The 26,753-nt window shown below is 31.8% G+C and overlaps 4 protein-coding genes and 1 non-coding gene across 8 annotated transcripts in view; 2 read left to right on the top strand and 3 right to left on the bottom strand.

Annotated features, from left to right (window-relative positions):
* Positions 1-1,230: 1,230 nt before the first annotated feature.
* On the top strand, positions 1,231-8,876 carry pug (pug C-1-tetrahydrofolate synthase, cytoplasmic). Of its 3 annotated transcripts, none has more exons than XM_003700159.3 (13): positions 1,231-1,324; positions 2,151-2,216; positions 3,063-3,398; positions 4,451-4,543; positions 5,151-5,292; positions 5,394-5,505; positions 6,053-6,618; positions 6,695-6,998; positions 7,054-7,271; positions 7,360-7,823; positions 7,902-8,154; positions 8,329-8,514; positions 8,588-8,876. In XM_003700159.3, exons 1-13 carry the CDS (start codon positions 1,308-1,310, stop codon positions 8,675-8,677), a joined length of 2,847 nt encoding a protein of 948 aa, XP_003700207.3. In that variant the 5' UTR covers positions 1,231-1,307; the 3' UTR covers positions 8,678-8,876. The 3 variants fall into 3 exon arrangements, with proteins under 3 accessions (XP_003700207.3, XP_012153623.2, XP_012153625.1); XM_012298233.2 differs by lacking the exon at positions 1,231-1,324 and adding an exon at positions 1,828-2,086; XM_012298235.2 differs by lacking the exons at positions 1,231-1,324; positions 2,151-2,216 and adding an exon at positions 2,479-2,626.
* On the bottom strand, positions 8,765-10,092 carry LOC143263881 (putative methyltransferase-like protein 15 homolog). Its single transcript, XM_076536702.1, has one exon. The coding sequence runs from the start codon at positions 10,090-10,092 to the stop codon at positions 8,923-8,925; it is 1,170 nt and encodes a 389-aa protein (XP_076392817.1). The 3' UTR covers positions 8,765-8,922.
* On the bottom strand, positions 9,848-10,794 carry LOC100881342 (ubiquinol-cytochrome-c reductase complex assembly factor 2). The gene is made up of 2 exons (XM_012298230.2): positions 10,635-10,794; positions 9,848-10,376 (listed from the first exon to the last, which is right to left on the bottom strand). The coding sequence occupies exons 1-2, from the start codon at positions 10,700-10,702 to the stop codon at positions 10,070-10,072; spliced, it is 375 nt and encodes a 124-aa protein (XP_012153620.2). The 5' UTR covers positions 10,703-10,794; the 3' UTR covers positions 9,848-10,069.
* Positions 10,795-19,470: 8,676 nt separating this feature from the next.
* Positions 19,471-19,542, bottom strand: TRNAC-GCA (transfer RNA cysteine (anticodon GCA)). Its single transcript has one exon. It is a non-coding gene; the product is annotated as a tRNA-Cys (tRNA).
* A 627-nt stretch (positions 19,543-20,169) lies between these two features.
* LOC100881453 (uncharacterized) overlaps positions 20,170-26,753 on the top strand; it is a 30,561-nt gene continuing 23,977 nt past the window's right edge. For both annotated transcript variants that reach the window (XM_076536328.1, XM_012298236.2), the window contains exon 1: positions 20,170-20,307. The gene's annotated coding sequence lies outside the window, so the exon portion shown is untranslated. The remainder of the gene's footprint in view (positions 20,308-26,753) is intronic.

Consider the following 26,753-nt stretch of genomic DNA (forward strand, 5'->3'; position numbering starts at 1 on the left):
ATAATAATATAAATAATAATCAAAAGAAAAATACGAGAAGGTAATTAAACTAGGATGGAAAAAATGCAATTTCACAGCTGTAATTTTTCATGAGTAGATGATATTGTTTTACAGTAAATATATGTTATAATAATATACATATACTAACAAATACTACAATAAATATAGAGCAATTAGAAAGTATTCTGGTGATAATGAATAATGCAATTTATATTGTTTCTATGTAGGTCGTTTATTCATTAACCATTGGGATACTTTCCAAATACAATTAATTGGTGTAACATCAAGGAGCTTAGAATTAGTTTTTGCTTAGTTTTGGAACAGGTCCACAGTAAATTAAATGGGTTTATCGACTCGCAGGTTCTGAAGCATAGAACAGAATGAGGGAAGCAAGCTGTTTTTGCAGAGTTCCCTACAAACTTCCGGAGAATACTACAATTCGAGCAGTTCGCGAAGCTCGATATATAAACAACTTCCAACCTTCACGAATTTCCTTAATTGAACACCAACCTGCACAGTCCAAATGCGTCGGAATGATATATTTTCTTTCCTAGAGCATTTTTAAAATAATATTAAATGTACTGTTCAACAAAGTTCGATACTTATAAAAATAAAAATATTTTCAATACACTTCAAAATAAAGATAACAATTTTAAAATAAATAGTTTTACCATAAATTTGATGGTAAGAGTTCAAAAATATTTTACAATAAATCTTACGTGACAAAATGTTGTAATTGATGTAATCTGAATAATAAGATAGATTAGAGAAATATTTATCCAATTCAAACTGGGATTCCTCAATTATTTCAAGAAGTTCATTACCAAAATAAATTACGATGATATACTTATCAAAGTGAAGCAACGTTCTCAATTTACAATCAACAGTTTATATTTCTCGATCTAATGACGTTCAAGCTGATAAGTGATTTGCACATATCCCGATTGTTTACCATAAACAAATCCATTGTATTAGACACTTTTGCCATAACAGTAAACTTAAAATTCATCAAAATATTTGAAATGTTACTTCGTGTATGATTATTTATTTATAATTGTTGATTAAAGGTTGGTTTTTAAAAGAATTAACTATGCTTCGAAAGGAGAAATAGTTTTTCTTAGTCACTACAATGCAAGCCACGACTAAAATAATATCTTACGTGTTAAAGTTTATCAAGAATTTCGTCACACGGAAAGTAGATAAACATCCTCCTTTTTTAGTATTTTCTTGCCCCCCATGAAGACTGTCTTCGTCAATTAATATTTAGTATTCAAAGAATCGTCGTGCTGGTTTATCGTGTAACTTAAATGCTGCATACTTTCAAGTAAGAACCTTTTAATAATGAATTCCTTTTAATAATGAATAAAAGTTATATAGTGATGTGCCCTTCCATATTTAAACGCATTACTTTCGTTTATTGTTACATTTATCAATACAATAAGAAAAGTTTGACTATATAAGTTAAAAAACAAAAGGGGTGATAACAAAAATTATTTTATTCATAATTTTCATAAGGGTTTTCAACAAAAATTATTTTATTCATAATTTGCATAAGGGTTTTCAACAAAAATAATTGAAATTAATAATTATTATTTTAATACACTTTTATTTGAGATTTTACAGAAAGTCTTACAATCTCCCATAGTTACAATTTTTCATTCTTAAATAAATAAAATTAAACAAATTTGCTGACATTACTTTTCACATGTATGTAGAAGTTATCACCAAACATACATAATTCTATACATTTATATAACACATATCCAGTTTATCAAGTTTCTACGACTTTTATAGTACAAACGTTTGAATTATAATGTCAAACAAACCTATTTGATCATGCAATAAAAAGAAAATCTGGTGCCATTTTGACGTTGTCTACCATTTTAACTGCTGAATTGAGAATAATTCTCCTACACTGCTGCGAGCATGTGTAGCCATTTAAATGACCCAGTAGGTGTGAGAATGTGTTGAATAACACGTTATCTCTGTAAACACACGTATATACCAAACTAAACCGGTCACCTACGCTAAGACGGTTCATTCGACTGTCAACCAGTCTTACGATAAATCGTGTTCCTCCAGTGCGGTAATAATTTAACTCATTTACAAAACCGATATTAACGGAACGATAACTTCTTTTGTATTTACAGATTTCTTCAAAGAGTTATGTCGACGGACGTACGAGGAGTTGTGCTATCCGGTACTGAACTGGCAAAGTGAGTTAAATTATTTGTAATTGTAACAATAACACGTTTACGTAATCACTCGATAACATCTAAATCATTTGGAATGCAATCGATTTAGAATATTTTGTAGCGCGAGTTTGCTAAATTCTTCCACGTGTTGCGCATTTCACACCAGTTATTTGTACGCAGGTCGAAATTCAAACTGGTATTTCGATTGTTGAATGTTGCACAGAGGTCGATAGTATTCGTTGTACCGAATATCGCACTCGAGATTCTCTAAATACGTGTGTTTCTAGATACTTTTGTATCTTAACCTTAATTATGGAAGCATGTTTTTCTCCTTTATTTGAGGTTATGCTTCCAGTCCGTTAATTATGTAACGGAATGAATTGTTTGTTACGGTGGAAATTTGTTTTAGATACTTCATATTGATATGATAAGTGAGTAACGACTTCAGGGAAGCTTAATTTGTTGGTGCAATTTGAAAAAAGTGCGTGTGTGGGTGCACGCTGAAGCGCGCGGAATTCAAATTCTCGAAAGTCGCATAAAGAATATTAAAAAATAGATCGGAGCTAAATAATTTAGAGACAAATTCCTGAAAATATCAGTTTTATTTCATTTTGAATCATTTAGCTATAAATAAACTATGTAAATGTAAAAATTTAATACAAAACTTGATGTACAGTCACGTAAAAATTGTTTACGTTTTAAATTTAAATCAAATTAAATTTAAATTAAATTTGTGTACCTACACACTACGAATAATGAATAACTAATTTTTTGTAATTAGTTCCAATACTTTGTAATAATAATTAGTTCCAGAAATAAAAGTTCATAGACCAGTGAGAATACAGAAATCTATTTCGATTTTTCCAGAGAAATTCGTGAAAGTTTAAAAGAAGATGTGACAGCGTTAAAACAGAAGTTGCCCAAATTTGTACCTGGATTAGCAATTGTACAAGTTGGCGGCAGAGAAGATTCAAATGTTTATATAAGAATGAAAATAAAAGCGTCGAGCGAAATCGGAATCGCTGCGGAACACGTCAAACTACCAAATACTACCACGGAAATCGAATTAATAAATAAAGTAAACAAATTAAACAATGATCCGAACGTTCATGGAATTATCGTGCAAATGCCGCTCGATAGTGTTAACAAGATTGATTCTCATTTAATTACCGATTTAGTATCACCTGAAAAAGATGTGGATGGGTAAGTCACAAATATTTTTTTTTTATTTAATATAATTTATTTGTGCTTTTATTATAATGTTGCGCATATTTCCTTTTTATAGTATAATTGTACTGGGCAATTAGTTCGTGAGTTAAATTTTAATTGCATTTGAAAATATTAGTAAAGATAATTCGGCGAAATATTTGGAAATACAGGAAAGATATGTGAGCTAATTTCTTAATTAATTATGTAATTTAATAAGAGATTATGCAACAGTATTTTTATCGAATATTTAGCTTACAATAAAGATGTGTGATTAATTAATTTTTTACGTATAAAGAATAATAATTTTAAAATATTTAAGTGACAAACTGATGAAATCTTATTCTATATTTTCGTTATTTTTGTATAAAATATTTCATTCTTAAATTTAAAATATCACACAAGTAATTCATTTTTTTGAAATTGCATACTAATACATTTTTAATCAAAATATTTCGAAGAATCGATCTATGTAACAGAAAGTGATTCCATTTAAAAAAATTATTATTTTCTTCAAATCTTTTAAACAAACAACATCGAAAAAAATATATTTCTACTATTACAGAATTGATAACAAATATATTAAACTATTTAAATATTCCGCCTTGTAGGTTAATTAAAATATTCAATATAAGTATTAATAAAAATAACGAAGTGATTTGATCGTATAATTATTTACAACTAAAAGCATTTTCTAAGAACTTGGTTATGCAATTGTACGAAACGATACATTAATACTAAAGAAAGTATAAAGTGTCGATACGGTGACCTTTGACGCAAAATATCACGAATTAGTTGATAAAAGCGCAATCTTCCTTTTAAGTACACATAGTTTCATTAATAACAATTTCTTGATTACATTCTATTGAAAAATATACATACACTTTATATTTATATTTTTTTTAATTTGTTTCTAAAAGAGTATACATTTTTTTACTTTGTTACGAAAGAAGTAAAAAAATTGTGGTCATCGTTAATCAAATAATCAAAAGAGATTAAATTTTTGTAATAATCTTAGTTTTATGTTTTTATGAATTTTATGCTTCCAGATTAAATACTATTAATGAGGGAAGAGTGGCCATCGGCGATATGTCGGGATTTTTACCGTGCACTCCAAACGGGTGCATTGAACTTATTAAAAAGTACGTTGAATATTATTTTAGATAATAATACACTGCTAATGACATTCTTCACGCAAACATTGTATAAAAGAAACATTTTCTGTCTATTGCCAATTTCAAGAATATTCCGATTCTACTGCATCGTTTTTGGTAATATATCAAGATTAGTGAACCTTAAAAATCTAGAGTGCAAAATGATACCAATCTTTTTTCCAATTACTATTTCTCAACATACATGACTTTATAATTGTAAGAAGAAAACAATATTTTGTTTAAAATTAGGTGATTCAATTTTTCAGTAAAAGACTCATATATTTAAAAAAAAAATATCTAAAATGGCAGTTCTAAAATTTAAAAAATTATTAAGACTCATTTATTTAAATCATATTTAACAACTTAAATGATTATCATCCGCATAACATAATATATATAATACAAATTCAACGTCATATAATACATAACTACACAACATACAACACTAGTGTTGCAATTTTTCCTCATAAAATGGCCGTAGTATACTTGAAATACAAATAAGTTTTATAGAAACTAACAAAACCATTTTATGAAAGAATCTGAAATACATCTCATACAATATAATACAAAATAAATAATATTTTAATATTACCAGGAGCGGCGTTCCGATCGCCGGAGCCCAGGCCGTAGTATTAGGTAGAAGCAAAATCGTCGGCACACCTGTATCGGAACTGTTAAAATGGCACAATGCAACAGTAACTGTCTGCCATTCGAGGACAAAGAATCTCCCGCAAGTTGTACGTAAATACCAAAACTTGAAAATTTGTAAAATTACAAAGAAAGCAAAGATAAAGTCATTATAATTGCTTCTTATATTAAATGTTTATCTCAATTGCAGGTCTCGCAAGCTGACATTTTAGTGGTTGGTATTGGCCAACCCCAAATGGTCAAGGGAAGTTGGATTAAACCAGGCGCAGTCGTAATTGATTGTGGAATCAATTCTATAGCGGGTAGGTATTTTAGTGTAACATTCAATACTTAAAATAACGCATTGTGTAGACCCATAGTATATTGTAAATTAAGAGGGTTGAAGAGTGACCGTAGCAGCAATAAAAGCCCAAGGAACCATTGTTAGTTTTACCCAGTTGGTTTATACATGAGCCCAAGGTTGTAGTCATAACTTTTAGGTTCCGAATTTTAAAAAGTTACGATCCTTGAATTTGTTACTGCTACGGTAATTTGTAGAAGGCCGAGTGCGATGGGTCAACCATCCAACGGTTTAGACCTGACGACCGTTGACGGGGAAATAGAGAATTCCCATTTTAGGGAAAGTCACACCCTTTTCTCCTTGTTCTTTCCACTCTTTTGATGTTCCGGAAGGATATATATTTTTGCGACTTTTCTATACTGTCTGTCTGCTTTTGCCTCTCGTGAGACACAGTTCCTAGGTTCACAGATTTCCATAATCCCGAATTTGTAAATTTATATTCACTGTACTTACCTTTCACACCAGTATCCATAATCTCTTCGACAAACTGATATAAAATACTTTTTCAGATCCTACAAAGAAAAGTGGACAACGTTTAGTAGGAGACGTGGACTACGAAGAAGCTGCCAAAGTAGCTTCCTATATTACACCAGTACCTGGAGGCGTAGGTCCAATGACCGTAGCGATGTTAATGAAGAACACGGTAATATCAGCTCAGAGAGCAGCTAATAAACTTCTGAACACCGAATGGAAACTCAGAGCCTTAAAAATCAGTCCACAAAAACCCGTACCTAGTGACATAACAATTTCAAGGAGCCAAGAACCAAAACCAATTACGACCTTGGCAGACGAAATTGGGTTATTCGCTAATGAACTTAGCCCTTATGGAAGCAAAAAGGCGAAGGTTAGCTTGAATGTTCTAAAACGACTGAAAGACCAGCCAAATGGAAAACTCGTGGTGGTTGCTGGTATCACGCCAACACCTTTTGGTGAAGGTAAAAGTACCACATCGGTGGGTTTAGTGCAAGCTTTGACTGCACATAAAGGAAAGAATTCTGTTGTTACTTTAAGGCAACCTAGTCAGGGACCCACTTTTGGGGTAAAAGGAGGAGCTGCAGGTGGAGGATACTCGCAAGTATGTTTTCATAAAAATTAAGGTTCCTTATAAAGAATGTTGAGGATATAAAATATAATCCAAATGTTACTTTCAGGTAATTCCTATGGAAGAATTCAATTTACATTTGACCGGTGATATTCACGCCATAACAGCAGCCAATAACTTATTGGCAGCCCAAATCGATGCTCGGTATTTCCATGAATCTACTCAGACCGATGGAGCTCTCTATGATCGACTTGTACCGACTGTTAAAGGCGAGAGGAAATTCTCGAACATACAACTGAGACGTTTACAGAAACTTGGTATCACGAAAACTGATCCAAATAGTTTGACGGAAGAAGAACGAAAGAAGTTTGCTAGATTGGACATAGATCCCGAAAATATTACTTGGACTCGAGGTAAGATTCGTATTAATTTTCCCTAAAAATTTATTTTGATAAATAAAATTTTCAGTGGTCGACATAAACGATCGATTTCTACGTAAAATCACAATCGGTCAAAGTCCGACTGAGAAAGGTAAAACTCGAGAAACATCGTTCCGCATTTCTGTCGGTTCTGAGATAATGGCGGTACTTGCATTATCCACCAGTGTTGATGATATGAAGCAAAGGCTGGGCAACATAGTGGTTGCTTTCAACAAAAATGGGGAACCCTTGACTGCTGATGACTTTGTTAGTAAACTTATACTACTGTCTATAAGTATTAGAACTTTTATAAGTAAATTATTAAGTTGACTAATTTGAATATACTTATGTGTAGGGTGTAACTGGAGCAATGGCAATTTTACTAAAAGACGCTATTGAACCAACGCTTATGCAAACCTTGGAAGGAACGCCGGTAATGGTCCATGCTGGACCGTTTGCAAATATTGCACATGGTTGTTCTTCCATTATAGCAGATGCTATTGCATTGAAATTAGTCGGACGAGAAGGTATCGTAGTAACCGAAGCAGGATTTGGTTCCGATATCGGTATGGAGAAATTCTTTGATATTAAATGTCGAACATCCGGCCATGTACCAAACGCTGTTATACTCGTTGCAACCATTAGAGCACTGAAAATGCATGGCGGTGGACCTACAGTGACAACTGGTGCTCCATTGAAAAAGGAATATCTGGAAGAAAATCTTGATTTAGTCAGGAAAGGCCTTCCGAATCTTCAGAAACATATTAGTAACGGTATTAAGTTTGGTGTACCTGTTGTTGTTGCCATTAACACTCACGCGTAAGTTTCACTTTGGGAAAATTAAATTTGTTCACTAATGTTACAACGTGTAATTAATTACGTACAATTTTGTTTCAGTACCGATACACAAGCGGAGTTAGAATTAGTGAAACAAGCAGCGATACAAAGCGGTGCAGCGGATGCAATTATATGTAATCATTGGGCGGAGGGTGGTGCTGGCGCTACACAACTTGCCGATGCAGTTATAGCTGCAGTAAACAAACCCAGTAATTTCAAGTTATTATATGATCTTGACACCGGTATTGAGGAAAAAATAAATATTATCGCCAAGGAAATATACGGAGCCGGACAGGTTATTCTTGCAGATAAAGTAAGTGTTAAATAATCTTTCACCTAATAACAAAACCACCTAAGTATCTTTCTCAGATTTAACTAGTAATAATTTGAATATACAAACACTTATTAGAATCTAATGCAGATACTTGGGATAGTTTTCTTGTCAGAAGATTTTTAAAATAATTTTTTTTTATATGTTCAATTATAGGTTCAGGAGAAAATAAAAAAATATAATGAATTGGGATATGATAAACTGCCATTATGTATGGCAAAAACGTCAAACTCTTTAACAGGTGATCCATCGATTAAAGGTGCACCTACAGGTTTCACTCTTGATATTACAGATATATTTGTATCTGTTGGTGCTGGTTTTGTAGTACCTATGGTGGGAGAGGTAAGTATTATAATTGTAATGATTCTTACGTACTTTTGCTAATATGAAATTATAATAATGATACTTTTTTCAGATAATGATGATGCCAGGTCTTTCCACTAGACCAAGTATTTATGACATGGACTGGAACAGTGAAACAGACGAAATAGAAGGATTATTTTAAAAATACATTCTGAATTATCAAACATTCCCATATCAATATATCTGTCACAGTTGAAATACCCATTTTAATTATAAATGATTATTACAGTTTTGTTTAGTTGAAATATTTTATTTTTGTTACACATGATACACATTACATACAATAGAATGCACTGTATACTCAAATGTACTTTTACACTAAAATACAAAGTCAAAAAACATTTACAAATTTTATTTACATTTTCAATGTTAAAAATAACAATGATTTTAGTCTACTTTAACAATTGCTCTAAACTTTGCTGAACGTGATCTTGGATTTGCATCTATTTCCTCTGGTGTTGGTGTTATCACATGCTTATGTAACATTTTCCATGGAGTTTTATTAAAAGATTCCATTTCAAATGAATCATAGGATTTACCATAATTTATGTACTTTAATGGTAATCTATTGGCAACATTTTCGCTTATATTTGCAGTAATATGTCTTTTAACTATTGTATCCTCCAAAGAATGGAAAGATATTGTTACTAGGCGACCATTGGTTTTTAAATATGATCCAGCAAGAATAATGCCATAATTAATTTCATTTAATTCATTATTTACAAAAATTCTAAGTGCTTGAAATGTTTTTGTAGCAACATGAGCATATTTACCAAGTTTGTCATGTCTTTTCTTAAGTATAATAGAGTCAATAAGTTGAGCTAATTCATGAGTAGTTTTTAAACTTCGAAAGCTATATCGAGCATTAATAATGGCATTTGCAATTTTCTTAGCTTGCTTCTCTTCACCATAAATTCTCAACACATCAGTTAAATCTTTTTCTGATATTTGTTGTAAAACCTCAGCTGCTGTAGGTTCGAGAGGACATCTGAAACCATCCATTCTCATATCCAATGGCCCATTTTTTGCCAGAGAAAATCCTCTTTCAGCAACATCGAATTGCATTGAAGAACATCCAAAATCAAATAAAAACCCATCTATACTATTTGTTTCCACTTTATATTCACAAAGCAGTTCCGGTAATTCAGAAAACCTTCCTAATAGTGGTATTAATTGTCCAGGATATTTTTTTGATAATTCTTGTGCAAATTCATGTGCAACTGGATCTCTATCTAATGCAAATACTTTTACTTCAGGCGACAATTCTAATATTTTGCTAGTATGTCCACCAGAACCAAATGTCATGTCAACATAAATTTTACCTGGAGATGGTTCTAAATACTGTAACACCTCATTAAGCATAACTGGTATATGTGGCGCATTCTTAATGGTTTCATCGCTTTCATTTGTTACTTGACTATATCTTTTAATATCTGTCCAAAGTACTTCATTATGGTGATTTTTAAGTAAATAATACATATTTTTACTAAGATGTTTCATATAATAATTTCTTTTGGTACAAATGCAATATGCATTACTGATTAAGTTTCCTAGCATGGTAATATTCTGCAACTCTCGAAATTGTACGTGACAAAATATTTTTATTTCGTTCTTCAAAATATTCTAACATTTCAGGACTAAGCGCCAAATTACAATGTTCTCTTTCTAACCCACTGGCAGTACTTGTGCGAGTACGAACATACTTCTGGCCATAGTAATTAGAACAAATTCTCTTCAAACTCTTATAATAACGGTCGCATAACTCACGATCTGCTGGATCAGTTGTTTCACCTCTTGCAAATGCAATCTTTAATTGATCACGAATGTGTTGGCCTAGATCACTAAAATAAATACAAACCATAAATCTCATGTCATAGTAAACAATAAAGCAATGTTTACATGATATACTTTACATTACACAGTGATAAGAATGTAAATAAAATTTGAAATGAAAATTCTAACCTTAACGAAAAATTAAGACGAAGATTCTAACCTAAGCAAAAAATTAAACTCATATTGTTTTAACGTTAGCTGTATATAAAAAAAGTTATTCAATAAGCATGAAGAGAATTCAATTTTTTTAAATTGAATAAAATTACCTCCCAGCTTTTGATTTATCCAGTGGCCAAGATTCTAACAATTTCATATAATTTCTGTATGTGCCCATTGTAACACTTGATTATGAGAGGATACTGACGAAAGAAAAGTTAGCCATTATATAATGCGTAATATGATATGTAACATCTATAGGAAATTATTATTCACGATCTTCTTTATCATGATATGGTCATACGTTCAAATGCAAATCTGTTTTCTTGAAATACCATCATGTCCCAATTTTGATTAAATTTTACAAACAAGCTCCTATTTTTAAAAAGAAACATTTGTGAGTACGGTTTATGGCGACTCGAACGAAAACTTTTTACCATAACAATCTTAATTCCTATATTACCGGCGAGACATGATTTTGTACTGAAATTGCTTCTGTAGCTAAAGACGAATTTTAAAACTACCATATCAATTAGAACAGACTTTATATCGCAGAACCCCTAGTGTTTAAAATTAAAAATGAAAATGCTAGTAAATATTTGTACATAAAACACGAACAAACTACATGGGACATGTTTACATTAATATACAAAAAATTGCAACAAAAAAACGGGTGAAAGCTGAAAAAGAATCATGAATTTTAATATATACAATAATAACTTACCAAACATTTACCCAAAAATTAAAAAAAAATATATAATTTATAATTATCTTCCATCATTCAAAAATATAATAATAAAACAAAATCTTAGAACCAATATCTGAATAAAAGTTAATAAAAATGATAAATTTTAATAATCGTAATAATAATTTGTTAAATAAACAAATGAAAAATTAAAAATTTAAATAAAAAATGTCGATATTACAAATACAGGTATGAATGACGTAATAGCCCGGTATTGGTGGATTACATGACAGCTGATTGGTCCATGGATCACCAATCTGATATCTTGATAAAGGGCACAGATTCAGTATTGTCCAAGCTGCCTGGTATTGGTGCATTGTTATGACAGCTGATTGGTTCGTGCTTCACCAATCATTCTCACCTTGATAAGTGTCACAGGTGTTCAGTATTGTTCGAGCCGCCCAAGCGTTCGAGTCACCAACACATCTCATACCGGTACGAGTCAAAGTGTTAATTAACCGATCGCGTGTTCATCCTTGTGTTATCTAGTGTTTTAGTACAAGTGTCTAGTGTGTTTTATCAAGTTTTTTAGTGCATATACGGGGGTGTATTAACGTATTTTATTGTGTGGTTCCCCATATACCTACGTGCTTACTAGTGTGTTTTAATTTGTGATTGTGCATGTGTATACGAATACATTAGTGTGTTTTATGGTGTGGATATTTAAGTGTTTTACCAGTTTTTTATACAAATTTTACTGGGTTTTATGGTGTGACTATTTATGTATTTTGACATATTTTAGTGAATGTTTCAATTAGTTTGATGGCGTTACTGCCTATGTGTTTTTACATACATTTTTGAATTTTTAATGGGTTTTATGACTACTTATGTTTTGACATATTTTAGTGAGTGTTTTAGTTAGTTTATTAGTGTTGTTACCTATGTGTTTTTACAAACATTTTTAAATTTTTACCTGGTTTTATGGTGTGGTTACCTACTACTTATTTTGACCTACTTGTGCAAGTGTTTGGTGTAGCTTACAGTGTAGTTGTACAAGTGTTTTACCATTATTTTTTAAATGTTTTACTGGCTTTTATGGTGTTATTACCTACATGCTTTTACAAATTTTTGTGAACGTTTAGTATATTTTACGGTGTAATTACCTACGTGTTTCGGTTATATTTTTGCAAACGTTTACCATGCTCTCTAAAGTAATTATTTAAGTGTTCTGACATATAGATTCAAATATTATACAATATCTTATTTTGTGATATGACCGTTTGCAAATTTATAATCGACTCCTACATGCCTCTATGTGTTTGTACACCTCAAAATCAAAAGTTTATTACATGTTTGCACAAGTAGTTACATGTCAAAAAACTTGTATGTTATCAAAATGCAATTCGATAAACACAGTTAATTAATCGTTTTGATATTTTTATGACTACAGAAGGTCCACTGCCAAACCGCCACATCCAAATCTGACGAAAGCGGCCAAGCAGCCAATCAATCAAACAGCCAACCAATCAATCAGCCAATCAATCTCTAAGATGCAATGCCTCCCAGACGTACTGTCACGGATGCCTTACCGGTAAAACGATCGCAGTAGCTCAAGTCAACGATCGGTGAGTCGCATGCTTTACGATTCCTCCGGTTCCCATTATGTCGTAGGACGAATGGTCCGAAGCGACACGGGAACTGGTTGTATTTTATATTTTTGAGCGAGCATAGTGACCACGACTGTACGATCGTGCAAAATTCGTACAAACTGTTTATTTCGTTTATTAGATCAGGTCAGGGTTTTCTTGTACATTTTTCCTTTTCTTATCAATTTTTAAAACTACATAGAAGTCGGATGACCCTCCGATTTCATAGTAGTTATTGAGTCATAGTAGTATTATCGAGTCACTTTTAAATACTTTTTATATTTTTATAAATTCTATCAATTTTCAAATACATATGTACAAGAAAGTTTCGCGGAGAACAGATTTCGATATCAAAGTTATTTACGAATGTTTGAATCATTTAGAAATTTACTCTGATATCACAAATCTGTTAAAAATGAAACAATCGATATACTTAGATTTTTGCAAAGTGATCTTCCATTTTCCATTTTGAAAGTTTTTTAAAGTTAGAGTCAATTTTTGCTGGAAGACACTTTATTAGCATGTTTCTAATCAAGTTTTTTAGCTTAGGATTTTCAGCACACATGAAGAAAACTGGTAGGTGAAAATATGATTGGCCGTGTTCATTTTTATGCTCTAAATTCATGCACGTGCTTAGATGCTACTCGCATGAGTTAGGGCAGGTGGACACGGTTTAGTTTTAAGATGTTTGGCGATCGACAAATTTACAGTGAATTATCGACACAAGTTACAGATGTGTGTGTGGTTAGGTCGTGGACCTAGTGTCGATTTCAAACTCTAGATTTATTTATTAAATTTTGCAAAGTTCTATTTGAAAGTGCATACAAAATGCAAGTCGAGTCATTTCAAAATTATATAAATTGAATAAGTTAGACTCTTGTATGAGTAATTAAAATTATTACATGTACATATTGCATTGAATGTTCGAAAGAGTATGAAAATGAAATATGTTCAATGTTCACTGTCGATTGTCGATCGATTTCAGCAAAAAGGTATGAACTTAGAGTGTGAATGTAGTATTGAACTCGGGTGACGGAGACGTCCCGGGACGTACTCCCTAGGATTAGGCTTTTTTGCACCCGGGTGGTATGTGTGAGAACCGTGGAGTGTGTTTTTGTGAGAATGGACTTTGCAATTTTTTAAATATAGCGATAGGCAGGCAGGTAGTTTACTTCTGGTGTGAATGAGTTAGTTTTAAGTAGGTAGGGCCAGAGCAAGCTTTCACGTTTCTCTGTCCTCTCTCACACGTGAGATGCTTGCATCTGGGGGTTCACGAAAAATCGAGAAGAGAAAAATATTAAATATGAATTTATTTAATGTTCTCTTGAACTCGATTGTTCGTTCAGGCCAAGCCTTTTAGTTTGTAAGTCGTAGTCGGGTTCTAGATTCGACTGCAAAAATGAAGTATAAAGTGAAGTGAAGTGAAGTGCAGTGAAATAAAATATTCTGCTCGGACATTCTTTTACGGACAGCGCATTATAAGAATCGCTGGTCGTATATCTTTTTATTTCGAGTAATTATTTTTCTTTCTTTCTAAACTCACTTATTAAATATATTACATAAAATTTCGATTTTGTTATCAGTCGAAATAAATGGATGGTAGTGAAATTTTATTTTTATAAAACTGTCTGCTATCTGTTTATGAATATTGATAGCGAAATTGAAAATTTATGTAAAAACTAAGAATGTCCGAGTTACCGTAAAATTTCGCGAGTGATTTTCGTGAGGTTATGCCGAAGAGAGAAGAGGCTATATGCCGAAGAGCCCCGGCAAAATTGCCAAAGAAGAGGGGAACTATTAATGGCTGTCCATCTTAGGATGGACAGTCATTTTGTCACTATGCTCGCTATTATTTTTTTCTATTTTACATGTGTTTTTTTACGGTACGAAAGTATCGTTTAACGCGTTTTGCTCAAATATTGAGCACACGATTTTATTTCGCGATTGTGTTTCGAATTTTCAGGTCTTTTTATTGTATTTTCTATTTTATGAAAGTTTTGAGGTAAAGTAATATTTCGCTCCCTTGCTTTATTTTCTATTTTTGGGTGGGGTAAAGTAATATTTCACTTCCTTGCTTAATTTTCTATTTTCGGATTGGGTAAAGTAATATTTTACTTCTTTGCTTAATTTTCTGTGTTAATAAAGTTTTGTATGTTTCAGCATTTAATTTTTGGTCAATTTTTGTATTGTTCTCTCTTCTCAAATTTTTGTGTTAACAAATTTTTGTCTGTTTCAGTATTTCTTCTTTGGTAAGTTATGTTGTTTTCTGAAATTTGCAATTTTCATTGCGTTTTCTGTTCTTCCGAAATTCTTGTATGAGATACAGAAAAATTTTGCTTCCTCTCCCACAATTTTCTGTGTTAATAAATTTTTTTTCTGTTTCAGTATTTCTTCTTTGGTAAGTTATGTTGTTTTCTGAAATCCGCAATTTTCATTGCGTTTTCTGTTCTTCCGAAATTCTTGTATGAAATAAAGAAAAATTTTGCTCCCTCTCCCACAATTTTCTGTGTTAATGAAATTTTGTCTGTTTCAGAATTTAATTTTTGGTAAGTTATGTTCTCTTTTCTCAAATTCTTGTGATAATAAATTTTTGTATGTTTCAGCATTTGATTTTTGGTAAGTTATGTTCAGTACATTAGTTTTTCGTTAATTCCGAGCTGTGGGAGGAAGGGTGGGCTCGGGCGCAGGTTTTTCGTCACGACAAGCGACGAAAAACCTGCGCACATTATAAGTACCTCTTATTCTAATTTGCACTCATCTTTGTCAATTTTTAAACTTACATATTAGACTGTAGTAATAGTTTGTCTCTTTTTCTCAATTTCCCCAAACTTAAAAGAAAGTTCTTCCAACTTTCTTTCCTATCTTCTTGCAATTTTTACAAAGTTTTATATGCGAGTGCAATTTTAGAATAAGAGGTACATGTAGGGCATTTAGAATGTATTACAGTATGCGTGAATGTGTGAATGGTGTGTGTCCTGATTTTTATTTTAAGTAAGTAATTAAATTTTTCTTATGTGTCTTAATAATATTTGTCTGTTTCAGGTTTTTATTTTAATGATTCATGTTTATCTTAATTTCATTCAGATATTTGCAGGTTTTTATTTTAATAATTAATGTCTGCCTTAATTACATTCAGATTTTTCAGGTTTTTATTTTAATGATTCATTTTTGTCTTCTCATATTTTTATTCACATGTTACAGGTTTCTATCGAGTGGCCTCGAGGTTTATTTTATTTTTATTCTGAAAATGTTAATATAAATTTAAATGTTAGCATGAATTGTGCATGCCTAAACATTACAATGTTACTAATCTTGCATTTGCTTCTCTGTTTCCTCTTTTTATTGTTACACCTATTTATTCTATAGGTAATGAATAGGTCATCATTGAAGACATCAATCATCGAGGGATCATCGAGGGATGCGTGCGTTAGTTTTAAGCTAATTTTATGCGTGCGTTCATTCTAAGTTAAGTGTGCTCGTGGGCAAGGCGGGTGGGTCCTTGTAAGTGCCTCTCATTCTAAATTGCACTCATCTTCTCAATTCTCAAACTTTGTACGCGTTAGCTTGTAGTATACCCACTTATTTTTTGTCAATCGTTCTGCGCCCAAGTGGATCATTGGGGGTTCATAGCGCTGTGAACACGCGACAGAGGTGAGTTGCAAGTGCCGGTGTAACGCGAGGGATATTCTTTGCCCGGCGGGGCCGATCGGGGGGAGTACCTCTCATAGCATGATGTGCCTCCCCGATCTGCCGCCATACTGCCAAGGGGCATCACGGTAAGGGTATCCTCTGAGTTATCAGCCGTACGAAAGACGCACCAGAAATGGGAAACCCTCCGCCAATTGGGGTGTATCACTCGTTCTTGCCAAAGGTATCTTCGGTTCATCTTTGCCTCGTGGTTCACGTAAGCCACTATGGACTACCCTTTGACCCATGGAAAGCAAGGTTCACTTGGCGAAAAATACTGATCCCCCTTTTTGACAGAAAGTTCTTCTAACTTTCTTTTCTTTTAGTAGAAAGTTCTTCTAACTTTCTTCCCTTTGCTTTTTGAAATCGTCATAGATTATTTGAGTGCAGTCTTAGAATGAGAGGTACCGTGCGGCGTTTAGAATGAGTTAAGCGTGCGTGTGTGGGATCCCATGCGATTAGTATTAAGTTAATGTATGTGAGTGTGTGTAATACAAGTTCTTTGCTGGATTGTTGTAAAGAATTTGTATATGCGAGCCTATGAGCTAAGTAGAGTCAGAACTCATTTATCCTTCTGATACATGAGCTATTTGCAAATGGCGGGTGGTTGGGACTTGGAGTTAGGGTGGGTCACTATCGTAGCCACCTCCACGTGGTGTGACCTGGTAATCGATGTTGTTTTCTGAAAATTATAAAATGATAATCTTGAGAAAACAATGTCGAGCTAAGAGCTACGATTTATTGTTAAATTATGAATTCATTTATTCGAAATCTTCTTTTATTAAAAGTTTTTGGAATGAAGATACGAGTGCTCGCTAAATGCATTCAGAGTTCCAAGAATCATGCATTAAGCAAGACATGGATCAAGTAAGTATGTATATGACGGCATTTATATATTATAAGTTCTACAATTATCCAAATCTAGAAAATTTACAAGTCTTATAATAAAATGAAGAACTTCGGAAGAGTAGACGACAATGCAGAAGGCAGAAACCCTAATTAGCTTAAGTAATGTTTAAAATTGATAATGGTGTGGTAAAGTTAAAAAACATTCCCAAGTTAATTAGAAAGTCTTGCTCTCCAATGTAATACGACGCAGATTGTAGTTTTACTGAATTAAAGTAATAAAAATAATATTGATTGAATTGATTCGAAAATGATACACGTTATACGTGTACAGTGTTCTCCGTCTTCGATTTAATTAAGAAAATGCCAATATAAAATGGTAGATCCATTAATAAAAAAAAATATAAAATAGTGCATTCCATGGACTAAAAAATTGTCGTTCATCTAGGAGTGAAAAATGAAGGTGCAAAAATATAAAATTGTGATTTTTGATAAAATTAGTGAATTTTAAAAATGTCAAAGCTTGTTGAAATCGCTAGAAACGAAAATAAAAAAAGAAAGCACTTTATGGACGTAAGATACAGCGCCATGTAGCGGCGAAACAGCGGAACTAATTGGAAAAAACGTATGACCGAGTATGCATATTAAGAAATTGTAAAAAGTCATATTTCATGACTTTCGGAGCATATTGTGATTCTTGAGACATTATATAGTAATTTATTGTTAAGGCTTAATGCATATTATTGCCGATTAAGCAGAGAAAATCGAATTTTCTTGAGAGGTATTATTTCAAATTTAGCTCCATTAGTTCCTACCTTTCACCGCTAGATGGACGGCGATTTTTTAGTCCATGGACTGAGCTATTTCTTTATTTTCGTTTCTAGCACTCTAAGGAAGTTCTTGTAACATTATTTCCGTTCGAAAGAGATCCCAAAACAATATTTTAGCCTCAAAAATGCATAAAATGCATTAATTTTGCAGAAAATCGCAATTTTATGTTTCTGTAATTTCATCGTTCGCCGCCAGATGGCGCCACCTGTACCGTTTTGAACCCAGTTAAATAAATACTGATTTTTTAGGCTTAATCGGTAATAAAATGCATCAAATATTAATAAAAATTTATCTTAGAATGTCTCAGAAAACGTAATATGTCTAGAAAGACATAACATATGACTTTTTATAATTGTCTAATATACGTTTTCGGACATACGTTTTTTTTTCAATTAGTTCACCTGTTTCGCCGCTAGATGACGCTGCAATTTTCGTCTATAAAATAGCCTTTTTTTATTTTGGTTTCTAGAGCTTTCAGCAAGCTTTTATTCCATTATTTCACTTCTAACTGAATCATGTAACAGTACTCCAGCCTCAAAAATACTTACACTTCTCTAACTCTATTAAAAATCGTGATTTTATATTTTTGTACTTCTTTAGATGGATGGCAATTTTTTACTGCATACAATTCACTATTACAGCTTCCAGGAAACATCATTACAATGATCTAGAGGGTTCAGTCAAATCATTACAATGAAATTTAATTTGCAAGCTACGACCCATACTGTGATTTTCTGTTATTTTTTTTTTTACTATTTCCTGCTACTAAAAAGATTAGTGCTAATAATAAAATAAATTCCAAATCCTAAATTTACATAGAAAATTTTTATCATAAATATTATATGCAATACTAATAATACAAAATTATTTTATAAATACTACTTTTATTATTAAAAATATGTAATATTGAAACACATCAAATTTACTTTTGAATTAATATGAAGTTATTGTAATTAAATTATTAATTTGAATATTAACTATCATAATAATTATTATATTATTAAAAACATTGAACTGTTGTTATATCATTGAGTACATATCATTGTATTTCATATTAACACATAGTAATTAACACCTGAATATTTAATTTTCTTTTAATTACTTAAACCTTCTCTAAATGAAAAAAGTATTGGATTGTATATAGAATGGTCAATGCAGTGATCAATTTTTCAAGGTTAATTCTATTCAGAAAATATTGATTTAGATAAAAAATATTATTTAGTAAGGGAAAAAAACAAAAAAGAAATCCTTAGGGGGCACCCGGGTTTGAACCGGGGACCTCTCGATCTGCAGTCGAATGCTCTACCACTGAGCTATACCCCCAGTTGGAAAGTAGTTTCCCGCAAAGGTACTTAAAGCGAATATTCCACCTCTATATTCATCAAACTATTATACATGTATAGACTAAATACTCACAATATACTCATCACAAATTGTATTACCTCCGTTAAAACAGAAATCACATCTAATATTATACTTCCTTACAAACAAACTTCCTAAATTTTCCAAATTTAATATACTAATATTACCTGCATCAAACAGTAACACCACACAATTATATTTTAATAATTAATATAATAAAATTAAGTCTAATTGAGAATAAGTAAAAATTATTAACATTATTCGATATTATAACTACTTTTTTATAACGTTTATAGCAGTAATCGTTTAACTTGTTAATTATGATTGTTGTGACGTTTAAATTGTTAATAATGATTATTGTGACGTTTAAATTGTTAATAATGATTGATAAGCTCATCCACAGTTATTATATTGTTATTTACAAATGAGAAATAAAAATTACTTCAAAGAATAATGCTTAAAAGTAAAGAATACGCTTTTCGAATCGTGACAAAATAATTTTCTGTTGATACGTTACTGAAGCAGTGGTAGCTAAGCAACCCCTACATTAACTGGTCGCGGCATCAAAGGGATGTCAGTGCGCGTCCCACCCTCGCGTGGTGCGCTACACAATTTTCGAAACGTACGAACCTCATAGACGAAATATTAATCAGTGCCACATACGTGTTTCAAGATTGCCTTCGCGATGGAAAATAGTCGAAAAATAACAGTACAATTTTCCATAGAGTAAGATTTAAACCAAACATCGCTTTTCCACGTATTAAATGTACAATGTTCGATATAAACAATTTATGAACGCACGTGTATAAGCTTGCAAGGTTCACTTTCAAGTAAACACATTATTGTAATAATATAATAAATAAATGCATCTTTGAGGCACACTTTGAACATTTTTATTCTATTGCTTCAGCACTTGCACCTTGACATTGTTAGTGATTAATTAAAATATCATCATGTTATTGTGTTGTTGTATCAAGATTGTGTTGTTGTAGGAGATGTATGAAAGAATTTTAATTAAATGAAATTACTCATCGATTGTATCAGTTTAATAGAAACCTGGATTAAAAAAAAAGTTTCTAATTGGAAAACAAAATTTTGTAAATAATATTATGTAGTAAAATACGTATATATTTATAATTAAATGAATCTGGTAATTACAGAAAATGTATTAATTTAGTCAATGCAATTTTCAATAATATAAAATGTAGTTTATAAATTTTATATATTATAGCACTACAAAATTTGTATGAAATATACATTGATGTTATAATATTAATTTTATTAAATTTATTAATTGAATATTTTTATATAAGTTTATCAAGAATAATGTAAAGGATTTGATTTAATAATTAATATACGAAATATTGTGTATAAACTATTCAAGGAATATTTAATTTCGTTTGTTATTAATATTTTGCTTATCTCACACTCGCATAGTTTAGATACATCATCTACTTTCAGTCTTTCAGCTGACTTTTTCTTTTCACATGCTAGAAACATGAAATCATACAACTTTAATTAACTTCTTTGGTAATTAAGTTTTTCATACTGCAGCATTTCTGTATACTTTTCTTTCTTCAATGTCATAGCTATCATTGACGCATAATATCTATCAATTATTTAAGAAAATATAAAAATACACAAGCAATATTGTTGACAGTGAGTTGTAAATACATTTTTGAATTGTATTTTTTATTTATTTTTAAGTTATAATGATATACGTATTAGCTTTTTACAATGAACATTTCAAGATTTAAAAAGGTGTACCTTCTCCAAACAATTAATTTTAATGTCACATAAAACAAAATTTAATTTTAGCTGACTCTTTTTATACAAAATTTTGAAGAACAATATTTTAACATTAATTCTTGTTTAGTATTATTTATCTAATGTTACATGATACCTGAAAAGTAATTGAATATGCAGTCCACGTGTACAGTGTTAAATGCGCTTTTGGATATTCTACGTTGTTTAATAATAAAATAATATTTTTATATTCAAGTACATAGTTACATTTCTTGTTGTACGAAATGTTGTAACTATCTTGACAAAACAGCAACAAAATATCTATTGGTTAAAATTGATATTTAGGCTAGGAATTTTTAAATTTAAGGACTAATTTAGAAATTTAAAAATGTAATAGGTTAGGAGTTTAGGAATTTGGTAATTTAGAAGGTTAGGAATTTAGTAATTTTGGAGGTTAGGAATTTAATAGGTTAAGAATTTAGGGGGTTAGGACTTTAGGAGTTTAGGAATTTAGGAATTTGGGAAGTTTGGAATTTGGGAAGTTTGGAATTTGGGAAGTTTGGAATTTGGGAAGTTTGGAATTTGGGAAGTTTGGAATTTGGGAAGTTTGGAATTTGGGAAGTTTGGAATTTGGGAAGTTTGGAATTTGGGAAATTTGGAATTTGGGAAATTTGGAATTTGGAATTTGGGAAATTTGGGAAATTTGGGAAATTTGGGAAATTTGGGAAATTTGGAATTTGGGAAATTTGGAATTTGGGAAGTTTGGAATTTGGGAAGTTTGGAATTTGGGAAATTTGGAATTTGGGAAATTTGGAATTTGGAATTTGGGAAATTTGGGAAATTTGGGAAATTTGGAATTTGGGAAATTTGGGAAATTTGGGAAATTTGGAATTTGGGAAATTTGGAATTTGGGAAATTTGGAATTTGGGAAATTTGGAATTTGGGAAATTTGGAATTTGGGAAATTTGGAATTTGGGAAATTTGGAATTTGGGAAATTTGGAATTTGGGAAATTTGGAATTTGGGAAATTTGGGAATTTGGGAATTTGGGAATTTGGGAATTTGGAAATTTGGAAATTTGGGAATTTGGGAATTTGGAAATTTGGGAATTTGGGAATTTGGGAAATTGGGAATTTGGGAAACTGGTAAATTTGGAATTTGCGAATTTGGGAATGTGGGAATTTTGGGAATTTTGGGAATTCGGGAATGTGGGAATGTGGGAATGTAGGAATGTGGGAATGTGGGAATGTGGGAATGTGGAAATTTAGGAATTTGGGAATTTGGGAATTTGGGTATTTGGAAATTTGGAAATTTGGGAATTTGGGAAATTGGGAATTTAGGAATTTGGGAATTTGGGAATTTGGGAATTCGGGAATTTGGGAATTTGGGAATTTGGGAAACTGGTAAATTTGGAATTTGCGAATTTGGGAATGTGGGAATGTGGGAATGTGGTAAATAGGGAATTTGGGAATGTGGGAATTTTGAAATTTGGGAATTTTGGGAATTCGGGAATATGGGAATGTGGGAATGTGGGAATGTGGAAATTTAGGAATTTGGGAATTTGGGAATTTGTAAATGTGGAAGTGTGGAAATGTGGAAATGTGCAAAGTTGGGATTTTAGGAATTTGGGGATGTGAAAAATTGGGAATTTAAAAAGAACATATAAGCTATACTAACTCTAAACAGTCACTCTCTATATCAATAATCCCACTTACCATATACCACCCCTTATGGCCCACATCAAGATATTTACATTTCTACAGTCCCGTCAAGAGTCATATATCGATACCCCACTAGACACATTTAACCCCAAACTACCCTAACTTGATTCCCTATCTTAAATCTTTTCTAACATCCCCTCGTAGTACTGTTTCCGTATTTCGTTTCCGATCGACTCCAATCGTGGATCATCGATTTGGTCACCGATAAATACGGCGATCAAGCATTGTTACTGCACGGTGCACGTAATCTCACGTGAAAACGGAGATGTTATCATTAAATATTAACGACGCGCCATCACGAAGACCGAAGGCCTCCGGGAATTATTAACGGAGCAATAACGATCGACGTGCGGCACGGTGAATCAACGATATAACGATTTTCAGTCATCGCCGTGTTACGGCAACACGTGCACACGTGGGTTCGTCGTACGTAACTTACGTATATGTAGATATCGTTAAACGCGCGTCACTTTGTTAGCCGATTCACTCTTTCAGCCGGAACATTCTTGGAATTTAGGATGTATGTACTTTCTTCAGAGTCACGTTGCTTTTATAACTTCTTGATCCTGAAATTTCGTTGAAACAATTGCATCCTTGGATGAATCACATTTTTAGGAAAAGTTGAGTGCATACAAAATTATGTTCACGATAAATTATGATTATTTAAAATTTATTAAAAAGGGAATTTCATATAAAATTATTGTTGCACTTAATTCTAATAATTGGGGTGCGTCAAGGTGGCGATATAACATGTGGTGATATATCTAGCAGTATCCAGTGCATTTCAATATAATTCGTGGTGGTTTAAAATGTGGTCATTGTGTGGCGATTTAATATATAGATATTCAACGTATGTTGATATAATACACAAGGATATATGACGCAGCTATACGATGCGTGGTTGTATAGTACGATTTATGGTGTGGCGATATATAGCGATTTATCGTGTGATCATACAATACATGATGTCTGGTGTGGTCGTACAACGTATATCAATCTAATAGCTGTACATCGTATGGTATCATGTGTGATGATATAAATTGTAGTTATACAATTCATGGTAATACAACGCATGACGATGTAATGTGTTGAGGTATAACGCATGGCGATATAACACATGGCTACTTAATGCGTAGCTACGCAACACGTGGTGATCTAAGATATAGATACAGTATATAGTATTATAACGCGTTATCATACGACATATGATGATATAATGTATTAAAATGTGACATGTGGCGATATAATGCGTTATAATGTAACGTATGACATTATAACGCATTATAATGTAACATATGAGGATATAACGCATTGAAACGTAACATATGTCGATATAACGCATTAAAACGTAATATATGACGATATAATGCATTATAATGTAACATATGAGGACATAACGCATTATAACGTAACATATGTCGATATAACGCATTGAAACGTAACATATGACGATATAATGCATTATAATGTAACATATGAGGACATAACGCATTATAACGTAACATATGTCGATATAACGCATTGAAACGTAACATATGTCGATATAACGCATTAAAACGTAATATATGACGATATAATGCATTATAATGTAACATATGAGGACATAACGCATTATAACGTAACATATGTCGATATAACGCATTGAAACGTAACATATGTCGATATAACGCATTAAAACGTAATATATGACAATATAACGCATTGAAACGTAACATATGACAATATAACGTATTGTAACATAACATATGACAATATAAAGCACTAAAACGTAACATATGACAATATAACGAATTGAAACGTAACATACGCCGATATAACACATTATAACGTAACATATAACACATTGCAAAGTTACATATAGCAATATAACGCGTAACGATCTAAGATAACCTAATATCTTGATAATTCAATATCTAAGATAGATTTTCCTTCAACGAAACTCATTGATAAGAGTACTACATTTCAAACAAAATTCATTCCCCTTACTTTTTCCCTCATTTTTCCATTTTCCACTCGTCGCATATTCTTGGATATTCCGAGATCGATATGTTGCAATTCCCCGGCCGTTCAGGCGAACAAAGAAATACATTCGTGACGGTAGCAATTCCGTCACAGGTTCTTGCGCTCGACACGCCGTTAAGAACGTATTATAACACGCGTATGACAAATTCCCAGTTGCTTTTCTTTCTTAACGCATTCTTAACGTACTGCCATGTTAGTTATCAGTGACCAACACTAGAAATTTAATACTATCGTACAACTGAACGAAGTAAAAATGAAATAGAATCCTGTATGACAATATTTTACTGTTTACGCAGGAAAATAAATTTAATTCTGAATTTTAATAATGAAAGGTGCGTGGGGTGCAGTGGTTCTAAATTATACGGTGTAACGCGTTGAAGAACGGTGATTACTTTGCGAATTTACAAGAATACTGTGAAATTATCTAATATATGGTTTTTCAAACTTTTATGAGCCAGAAGGGTTACTAACCTTTTTCTTGGAAAATATGTATAGTATGTAACTTTGAAGGTTCCGAACGATATTTTATCTGTACATGGTGAAAGAATAGAGTAATTTTTAAAAGAAAGCAGTGCAAAATAGAATTACATAAAAATGACATTTTATTTCGTGTTTGAAAATTGATTTTTTAATTTTGTTCTCTTTACTTTATTTGTTTATGTAGGAATACTTCTTTGGTATACTTATAGAAAAAATTAATGTTCATTCACGATGTGAATAAGGGTCGGTTTATTAACAAAATAAGTAAAAATTACTCAATTTGATTGATATACCAGAAGTAGCAGTATTATAATACACTAGACCAAAATACAGTACTGTATCTATACCATACTGTATATTATAATATGATTGGCAATTTTCGTCACGATTTATGTTTAAGAACAATCGTTTTTCATTACTCATTTAGTGGTAATGATTTATTTCCGAAATTTCAAAAATGAAAAAATTTATACATTTTAATATTTTAAATCCACAAAGTCTATAAGTATCAAATTTTTTTAATTACAATGCCAAATCTGTGGGGCTCAATATTGTTATTATTCTGAAACTTCAATATATCAAATCTTCAGTATTCCAGGACATTAAACTTCTAAAATATTAAAATTCCAAAATTCCAAAATTCCCAATTTTCTAAATTTTCAGTTTCCCAAATTTCCAAATTCTCAAATTCCCAATTTTCTAAATTTTCAGTTTCCCAAATTTCCAAATTCTCAAATTCCCAATTTCCTAAATTCTCAGTTTCCCAAATGTCCAATTTCCCAAATTTCCAATTTCCCAAATTTCCAATTTCCCAAATTTCCAATTTCCCAAATTTCCAATTTCCCAAATTTCTAATTTCCCAAATTTCCAATTTCCTAAATTTCCAATTTCCTAAATTTCCAATTTCCCAAATTTCCAATTTCCCAAATTTCTAATTTCCCAAATTTCCAAATTCTCAAATTCCCAATTTCCTAAATTCTCAGTTTCCCAAATGTCTAATTTCTCAAATTTCCAATTTCCCAAATTTCCAAATTCTCAAATTCCCAATTTTCTAAATTCTCAGTTTCCCAAATTTCCAATTTCCCAAATTTCCAATTTCCCAAATTTCTAATTTCTCAAATTTCCAATTTCCTAAATTTCCAATTTCCTAAATTTCCAATTTCCTAAATTTCCAATTTCTCAAATTTCTAATTTCCCAAATTTC

This window comes from Megachile rotundata, chromosome 10, assembly GCF_050947335.1.
Source record: "Megachile rotundata isolate GNS110a chromosome 10, iyMegRotu1, whole genome shotgun sequence".
NCBI lineage: Eukaryota > Metazoa > Arthropoda > Insecta > Hymenoptera > Megachilidae > Megachile > Megachile rotundata.